Below are 10,199 nucleotides of genomic sequence, written 5' to 3'. Positions count from 1 at the left end.
GGGGGGGGTCATGGGAGAGGGGATGGGGGACGAGCATTATTATTGCCAATGCTAATGGCATCTCCTTTTGTCGTGTATGTCCCTCTCGGGGTAAATTTCTTCCCTACAGTCTCTCCAGTAGGTTGCAGTGTCTGCCATTCTTGACTCTTGACGCCAGAACTACAGACTGTTCTCATGCCATGCTACATAATTGTTTTCTGGTCTATTTCCACGGACGTGAGCAATGTTTTCAATTTTAAATTTTTTTTTTTTTGGGGGGGTGGGTTGTTGGTTGTTTTTTTTAAATTATTTTGTTTGGTTTGGTTTGGGGGTTTTTCTGGTTGATATATGGCCCTCTTATTCGGATCAGGGTGAAATAATTGCTAAATATCCCACAGCTATGTTACACAGTGCCTTGTTTACGAGTACGAAAGCAGAGAATCATCTTGATGTTACATGTTTATTTGTGTTATATTAGATCCACATTTTTGTGTAATTAATTATCTTTGACAATTAGAACTGCAAATGAGGTGTCTGTCAGGATAAACATACTAATCCCCTTTCCAGGTTACAGTACAGTTGATTTTATTTTTAATGAAAAGTAGATTTAAAATAATTATATAACAGTACCTCAGTGATTCAAGCCGATTATTGTCTTGAAATTAGAATATAATGTCTATATATTAACTAGGTTTTCCCCTTAGTTCAATGCCCTTCGAGAAACACTTTAATTATTCCAAAGGTAGCCTGTACTTTTAAAAGCAAAGGACTACTATTCATTTAGTAGAACCAAATAATTATTCATGTGTGCACCCATAGCCGTATTTGAACCCTTAAAACAGTATGTAATAGTTAAGTGTGGTACTAAAGGAAATTCCGGACAAACAGCATAATTTTATTAAAATGTATAATGAGAACCTATGGAAACCACAGACCTAGCTTGCCAAAGAACAAAATCAGTCGATCTTGAAATGACAAAACAAATATTATTTAAACGAGCTTTTCCCATCATAATCCTTGCTCAACAATTGAGTGCAGAAAATAATATATTATGCCAACCAAAATAACAATGTACGACCTTTTTTAAAACACCAAGATGTGGATATTATATATAAATACGAGCCGTACCTGGGGTAACTTCAAAGATAATGTAAAATCTTTGATGGATGGTGGCCTTTGCGTTATTCGTAACTCTCTGTATTCACAGCACATATTTTCTTAACATTTCGTGGCCCGAAGTGAAGATGAAAACTTGCGCCTGGTAAGGAAATCATCATTTTCACCAAAAGAATCATAATATTCTACCAGTGTGGCCTTTGATGCATCTACTGAACGCGCTATCCATTGTGCGTGACAACCGAGAATCTATCCAACTTAAACGCTCTCTGAACGAGGCTGCAGAAAGAGGTTGTAGAAAGAGTTTGCAGAAAGAACAAAAAACAAACAAACTAAACCCCCCAGGAATTTGAGAACCATGCTTCAGCCCTGTAGGTTGCACAACAGTTTGAAATACTCACAGGGACAAAAATTTTCCCCAAATAGTCCAAATGATTTAAAGAAATCCACAACATCCCCCCCCCCCCCTTCCCCAAACAAATAAAACAATACAATGATTAAAAAGTGAGAAAAAGCAGAGAGATAAACAACTAATTAACACTCAAACAATAGAATTTGACAGCGTCCAAATTTGCTAATAATAATGAAAAAACAAAAACAAACAAAGAACAAATAAACCCAGAACCCTTGTTTACCTTCACATACTCTATTCAACTCATTTTCCACTCAAGGAACAAGGAAGTTACAGTTTTGATTTTATCGATGCAATTTTGTCATATAAGTGCATGAGGTTTTGCGGGGTCTTTTTAAGTTGTAGGCACTTACAACACATTCAGGTAATACGTGTATTATTTTAAGTGCCGAAGATTAGAAGTGATACAAAAGAGTAACAAACACAAACTAGAAGGAGAGGAAAGGATGATAGATGTTTGATAAAACCGGCCACCAGCCAGACACTGTTTCCCTTGATGTCTTTAATACGAGTAAAACCTAAAATGAAAATTAATATTCTGAAAAGTTAGTAAACAAATCGATCAAATAAAATTCCAACACTTATTGGTTAATGGTATCCAAAATAATATAAACATAAGAATAATAATTTATGGTGTTTTCATCCTGTCTTTTTGTTTCAGTTTGGGTAAGAGTTTTACAGTACTTGCCACACAATTAGGTCACATAAGAGCCAATGATATGGTGTTACAAGAGAGTAACAAAAACAAACAAGAAGAAGAAATAAGGACGATAGATTTTTTACAAGGGAGAAGCAGCAAACCTCTCTAGCACCAACCAACAACTCATTTTTACTCTGTCTGCAAGTTCAACCACCAGTAGGGACTCAATCACTGCAAAAAGACACAATAAGTCTCCACACCTCACCTTTTATCCTTAGGGTCGGAGAGTTATAAACCAACCAAAGATTCTTCTTCAGAACAAATTATCTTGTTCGTTGAGTAAAAAGAAGAACATAGAGACACAATAAGCGTCATTTAGTGCTGGGGAACAGTGAGACAAACAGACAGAAACAACAGAGGGAAAGTAAAAAAGTAGGACCTATCAGTGGCAGCCTTCAAACACCACCAACTAACTACCTTTCCCCTCTGGGAACTGAAACCACCTTTCATTTCATGGCAAGATGTGATTGTTTTGTTTGAGTAAAGAGAGGAATACCGACACAATAATTGTAATTTAGTGCTGGGGAAAAGTAAGACAGACAGACAGAACAACAGAGGGGAAATAAACAAGTAGGACTTATCAGTAGTGCATTCCAACCATCAGCAACACTTTACCTTTTCCATCCACTATTTAGTTTTAGTGTTTTACGGCACTTGCAACACAATAAGGTCATAAAAGTGCCGAAGATTAGAGGTGTTACAAGAGAATAACAAACACAAAAAAGAAGAAGGGGAGATAAGGACGATAGATGTTTGATAGGAAAGAAGAAACATACCACACTAGAGCACCCGCCAACCACCCACGAACCTTTGGGGGGCTCTCGTGGCCTAGAGGTTAAGGTGTTGGCCTCTCATTCAAAGGTCCCGGGTTCGATTCCGGGTAGCTACCAAAAAATTTTCTTCTCTAAAATTGTCTCCTTTCACATCCTTTCCTGATCTCTAACAATGTTCTGTTGTCTGCTTTCATTTCCACTTTCTGCCCCCACCCCCTCACCTCCTTTGCCCCCTCCTCTGGGCTCCTGACTCTTTCTGCAGCCTTTCTACTGCTACTCCTTGGCTCCTCCTTACTGCTGTCTTTCTGCCACACCCCTGATCTTCTGGTAGGAAAGATCTACACCTAGCCTTCTCGGACAAGGGCGAAAAATCTCGGAGGGCCCGTGTGCAAGTTGCGCACGTTAAAGATCCCTTGGTGGTCTAAAATCGATAAGAGTAGGCTTCGGCCGCCACCCGGGCAAAATTCAAAATTTCCTACCAACGAAAAAGTATTAGGTGTTTCCCGCGCGCTCATATGACCTTATGCAGTTGCGAGCGCCGTAAAACCCTATACTAAACAAACAAACAAACAAACAACCTACTTTTTTTTTCCTTCTCTTTTATTGCAAGATGTTGAGAGTAACTATGACATCAATGATGCGTAGGCCCCTACTCCTACCCCCACCCACCCACACACACACACAAACACACACAAACACTTTTTAAACTCAAGGAGCAAAGATACTTGTGTAAAGACTGAGATAGCACCGATGCACATCACAAATAATTATTTAGATATTTCATATAAAATTATGCGTCACGACGTGGTGGAATCAGGCGCCCGTCAGTATTTGGGCATGTGGAGTTATTGGTATCATCTTAAAGCATGTTAATTTACCTATCTTTTAATGAGAAAATACCCATTTAAGTTGAATTAATGTCGAGACATTTTCGATTGAAGGAATGGGAGTCGTCTGGTTTCAGCGGTAACATTTGCATGAAAATGACCATAAAAGTTTGGTGACTTCCAAAGCTTGAGAGTGGTTGAAAACTGAAAATGTGCATTAATGTGCCTTTAATCAGTAAAATCCTCACAGAATTGTGTTTTTAATGGACATATGTTGGGCCAAAACATGAAAATTAGAAATAGAATTGCTCCTCGGCCCAAAAAAATGCCGGTTTCTTTGATTTAATTATTTTGACGAGCGCCTGATTTCACCACGATGCCTCACATGTACATTATGTATCTGCGGCGCCGTGATGACACCAGGCGCTCCGTAGAAAATAATACAATCGAACAATCATTTTTTCCCGTTCAGCACCTGTAATGTAAATTTAAAGAAAAAAACAACTGTCTATACGTGGAGTTTTACCGACAAACGGTTTTCACGGCATTATAAATGAAATTTGCAGATTCAAAAAAACACACAAGTTTGGTTGTCACCAACCAAAAACACTCAAATTTTGTAGTCAACAAATTTTGACTTCTATTTTCTCGCTATTTTTTCTCTTACCTCTAACACTAAACGACCTTCAGTTACTTCATGTTAAGGTATCGACTACTGTTCAAGAAAAATGATATTTAAAAAAAAAAAAGCAAATGCAAGAAAAACATCCTTTAGGATGATGCCAATAACTCCATAATATGCCAAAAAAATGACGAGCGCCTGATTCCACCGTGTCGTGACACTTTATTATGCACTTATGGGAAATGGACGTCTTTATTCAACACTATCTCAGGATTGGATGCTCTTGTTTGGAGTACAGAGAAGCACATTGGCACGATGCCGGTCAATCAGTGCTAGGAAAAAGAATAAAAGAAACGTATAGAAGCAACCCAATATTTGTACAGAAGTAGGTCTCCCACCTGCTCACTTCTTTCCCTCAGGGCCAGGGAGCAATAATAGTAATAGGTATCTCGTAAACCCGCAACTAAAAGCAGCTTTTAAAAAAATAGAATCCGAGCAAAGAAATGAATGGAAAACCGTGATCGCCAGGGTATGTCGCAAATCTGGCACTTGATGATGTGATGGTGGTGATGGTGATTGTGTTGACGATGATGATGATGATGATGATGATGATGATGATGATGATGATGATGATGATGATTTTTTGTTTGTTTCCTTAATGAATGGGCCTGGCGGACTCCACGAAGAAGTCTTCGAGCGAGAGCGAGGCTCTTTTTCGGCTCCATTGTCAATATGCTTAGCGGCACCTCCACTCGTCCAAATAACTCCATTCGAATTGCCATTGTTCCTGGACATTCAAACATATGTTTGACATCTTCCTTTTCATGGCCGCATCTTCGGCAACCTGGGCTGAGCTCTTCATTTACAAAGTTCTTATACCATCTTAAACTCCAATGATGGTCCGACCGCAGTCTCGCTAGCTCAACCTAGTCCCAGCGACATGTGATAGACTTTAGTTCCCGCATATAGGAGTACCCAGAATACACACCTTCCAGGTGCTGGTACTTAGTTCTACATGGTGGGTTCTACATGATGATGATGATGATGATGATGATGATGATGATGATGATGATGATGATGATGGAGGTGGCGGTGGTGGTGGTGGTAGTGGTCATGGTCGTGGTGAAGATGATGATGATGATGATGATGATGTAAAGTTGTTCCCGCATTCGATCTGGTATTGAGGATTGCTTTGTTAGTGAGATAACTTCCAGGGCTTTCGACATATTGTGGTAGGGTGGTCAGTTCCTTTCCACATACACCGTCTTTACTTTCGCAACTCGAAGTCAGGTACCCATTACTGCTGGGTGGGCAGGAGGGGGCGGAAGAAATCCTTGTCCGCACCGAGGCTCGAACCCAGACTTTTCCCTTCGGAGACGAGCGCACTAACCGCTCCGCCACCGCACTCTCGATGATGTTAAGAAATGATGAAATGGTATGGGTTTAACGCCCCTATCAACACTATTAGGTTATTTGAGAGGCGGGGCCTCCGTGTTTAACGTCCATCTCTGAAAGGACCGAGCCAAATGGGAAATCCGAGTAAAGTGCCTTTCCCAAGGATACAACGTCGGACCGAGCTGAGGCTCGAACCCCCAAACCCGCAATCTCACGATTACGAGTCCGGTAGCCTAACCACTAGGCTACCGACGTCACATAGATGATGAAAACCCACAAAATATGCAACCGTTCGAGAGACAAAATATTACACAAAAACGTTTACTATCAGTTGTACACCCGAGGTTATTCTTTGCTGGAATATTTCCCTCTCTGTTAACATTCTTCTTTTATTTAATCACGAACCAAGGTTCTTTTATTTACGCTTTAGTTTTCGTTTCAGTAGAGGTTTTACGGCGCTCGCAACTGCATAAGGTCATGTGAGCGCCAGAAGATTAGAGGTGTTACAACAGAGTAACAAACACAAAAAAAAAAGAAGAAGGGGAGATAAGGACAATAGATGTTTGATAGGAAAGAAGAAGCAAACCACACCAGAGCACCCGCCAACCACCCACTCATTTAAGTTTAAATAGGGCTGGTGAAATTCCATAGGAAAAAAATGAACAAATTAGGATCTATCGGAGACACTCTTTCCAAACAAGAAGACCAAAAAAGACAAGATGGGCTGACAGACGGAAAATAAAAAAAAAGAAAGAAAGAAAGAAAAGAAAAACAACTTCAAATAACTCAGGTTAAAAAATTAAGAGTGGGGGATACTGTATCGCCTCATCCTCGCCACGGATTTACCTCATAATATTATGAGCTGAGAAAACGGACAGAGGTTCAGATGAAAGGACATTGAAGGGACGACGAAAAAAAAGGGGGAAAACCAACATAGTAATAGCACATGTCAGCTCTGCCTTGAAAGCACCGACATTCTTTACCACATAGAACACGGAGAAGTCAAACAGAACTCACGAGGTTCAAGGTTATGTCTTCGTTTCTTACCCACAGTTCACCAGTTTCCGCTGCCCATCTCACATTAACCCCTCCCTGTACCCCCTCCTTTTCTCCCAGTGTCCCCCTCTCCGACCCCCTCCCCTCCCCCTCCCCCTCCCCTACCCCTTCCCTACCCGGCCTTGTTTTTGCTCTTGCCTCGTTTTTAGCTTCGCTCACTCGCTGTTCACATAGGCCTACACAAGCTTCGTTCCGTCAATCCTGTGTGAAGAGTAGGGTCCCTTTTTCCGTTCGCTCGTGTTCTCTCCCTTCCTTCCAATTGAATTATTTCGTGATTGAATCGATAGTATCTCTATGGTCACCACTGTAGTTTCAGAAAGCTATCGTCATTTTTCCCCCCACTCGTTTTTCGGATGAGAGTAGTTACATTTGCTTAAAGTAAGCCTGCATTGACCTTGGTGCATTGTTTCTTTAAAAGAATTTTAAAAAATAGGGTCATGCTATAAGCTAAAATATAAACAGTTTTGCACTGACTTTTGTAACAGACCCTGCTTTAATGTTTGTTGAGTATGTTGTTGCTGTAAAGTAAAAGCAGGCACATCGATATATTAATGATCATTTAGTGCAGAGGAAAAGTAAGATAAGAAATAATAGGACACCTCAACCCTCACAGGGCCTCTTGTTGCACACAGGTTATGGTGTTCGCCTCTTATTCAGTCGTCCCCGGATCGAATCCACAAAGCGACGGACAATTTTCTTCTCTAAAATATTCTCCTTTTACTCCCTTTACTGTTATCTAACAATGTTCTGTCGTCTGTTTTCGTCTCCATTTTCTGCCCGCCCCCCCCCCTCAACCCCCTTTAACCCCTCCTCTGGGCTTCTGACTCTTTCTGCAGATTTTCTACTGCTACTACTTGTCTCCTTCTTAATGCTGTCTGTCAGCCACACCCCTGATCTTACGGTTGGTAAGATCCAACACCTAGCCTTCTCGGATAAGGTTGAAAAATCTCTGAGATCCCGTATACAAGTTACGGACATTAAAGATCCCTTGGTGGTCCAAAATCGATAAAAGTAAGCTTCGCCCGCCAGCCGGGCAAAATTCAAAATTAATTCCTACCAAATTGAAAATACGTATTATTATTATTGATCATATTATGCAGTTGCAGGCGCTGTGAAACACGCCAACCAATAAACAAAAATAAGAGTCCGTACTATGTGAGTAAGCGCGTGTGTGGAGGGAAGGGAGAAGGGCTAGGGGCGGCAGGTAGGATATTCTTACAATAGTTTCTCACAATTAAAAAAAACAGCAGCCTGTCAAATCTTTCTGAAATCAGAGAATGGATGTCAAAAGTAAGACGTGCCTCTGAGTTTTTTCTTGAGCTCACGTGAATACTGCTTACCAAAACAAACAAAAGTAAAAGATAAAAACAATAATAACAACAAAAACAAACAACGACAACATCAAAAATAATAATAATAATAGTAATAATAATAACAATAATTATAACAATAATAATGATAATTATTAATCACAATACCTTAATAGTGATAAAAATATTGAAAATAATAATACATGTACATACAATTCAAATAAATGAATAAATAAATAAAATAAATAAATAAATAAATAAATAAATAAATAAATAAATAAATAAATAAAAGGTTATCGGAGGAAAGAGACAGTCGTGATTGATCAATTGGGCGAGCTTTATTCGCTTACAACGCCATCCCACCGGGGTGCTCTCCCGTCACCTCAGCTCCTGAGTGACGTATGTGGAAAGATAGCCTGTCCCCAGAGTGTGGTCAGGAGGTCTAACTTAGTTACCCTATCCTCGCGTTGACACACTGACCACTCGCACGGCTGATGGGGAAAACATTTCATCATTCAGTACCCTATTCCGTAGGAGGGCGTGTAAGAATAAAGACGTACCCAAATAGGGTGGGCGGGCGGTAGGGGAAGGGGGGGGAGTAAGAGAGGCAGCGAATGGGGCACTATCTTCTTGTTTGTTTGTTTTCTTGTTTGTTTGTTTGTTTGTTTGTTTGTTTGTTTGTTTGTTTGTTTGTTTGTTTGTTTGTTTGAGTAAAGGGGGGCACATCGACACAATAATGATTATTTATTGCCCGGGAAAAAAGTAAAATGGATCGACAGAAACAATAAGGGGGAAGTAAATAACAAGTAAATCTAGTAAAAGAACAACACCCACAAAATTAAAACAAAACAAGAACAACACAAAATGACAGCAAAAGCGACCAGGAAAAAAGACAACGACCACAACAAATTATTTTTTAAAAGTTGAATTTTAAAATTTTGAACTCAATTAGGTAATGCCGATGATTAGAGGTGTTACAAGAGAGTAACAAATACAATAATGAGGAGAGATAAGGAGGTTAATAAAATTAAATGTTTGATAGGAAAGAAGGAGCAAACGATTTCAGAGCATCCAGCAACCACCCACTCCCTACTGGTGTGGAGTTCGGTGTGTTCGATACGTTTAAGTATAGAAGAACAATAAATGGACATGCCAACCATTATTTAGTTAAGGGGAAGCGAAATGAAAAGAAGACAGGAACAGATAAAAGTAAGGACTACATTGACAAGTAGCGTGTTCAAACTATGAGGAAAAAGAGGTGGTGTGGAGGTTTAATGAAAAAGAGTTCAGAGTTCAAAAGAAATTAAAAACAGGACTTCCTTCGAAATACAAAGCAGGCTTACCTTCGTCTCGTAGATGGCAGCACGACGCCCGCGTCTAACGACAGGGGGGTCGGGTTCGGTTCCCTCACTCTCGGCATCGCTAGTAATAGATCCGGAGCTAAGGCGGCGAGGTTGCTGTTGGAAGAAAGAATGTACAAAATAAGTCAAGAGAACTGATTTGATAACTAAGCAATAGCATTATGATTTTACATCTTTTTGGGAACAACTTCATCCATCCTCTTCTCTCCAGACAATTTTTTCTGCACAGTGGCAGATATAGGGAAATGGCATGGGTTGAAGCCCCGTTTTCATATTGCAGGCAGGGTTATATAGAGGGCAAGACTTCCAATTTACAGTCCGTCTCCCATAGGACCAAGCAAAGTGAAAACTGAGTCACGAAAGCTTTTAAAAAAATGAATGCTGAGTGGTGGACAATCGCTGTCCACCGTCATACAGTGGCTTTTTTTTTTCACTTTTCATGTCTGGATATCAACAAACCGAGTGACCGAAAAAAATACAATAACCAAAAACATGAACACACACACACATACACACACATACACACACACATACACATACACACTCACACACACACAAACACACACACAAACACACACAAACACACCGCATCCGAGAGCGTTACTTGTGTGGTCATCCATCCCCTTCTAATGCCCCCCCCCCTCCCCC

The 10,199-nt window shown here is 40.2% G+C and overlaps 1 protein-coding gene across 1 annotated transcript in view; it reads right to left on the bottom strand.

The window, feature by feature from the left end:
* LOC101848525 overlaps positions 1–10,199 on the bottom strand; it is a gene marked incomplete in the record, with an annotated part of 327,286 nt that overhangs the window by 74,945 nt on the left and 242,142 nt on the right. The window contains 1 exon segment of the mRNA XM_013083221.2: positions 9,534–9,647. Within this exon segment, the coding sequence (XP_012938675.2) occupies positions 9,534–9,647 (114 nt within the window).

The sequence above is a fragment of the Aplysia californica genome, unplaced genomic scaffold (assembly GCF_000002075.1).
Source record: "Aplysia californica isolate F4 #8 unplaced genomic scaffold, AplCal3.0 scaffold00218, whole genome shotgun sequence".
Classification (NCBI taxonomy): domain Eukaryota; kingdom Metazoa; phylum Mollusca; class Gastropoda; order Aplysiida; family Aplysiidae; genus Aplysia; species Aplysia californica.
This window is presented reverse-complemented; position numbering and strand designations above follow the sequence as displayed.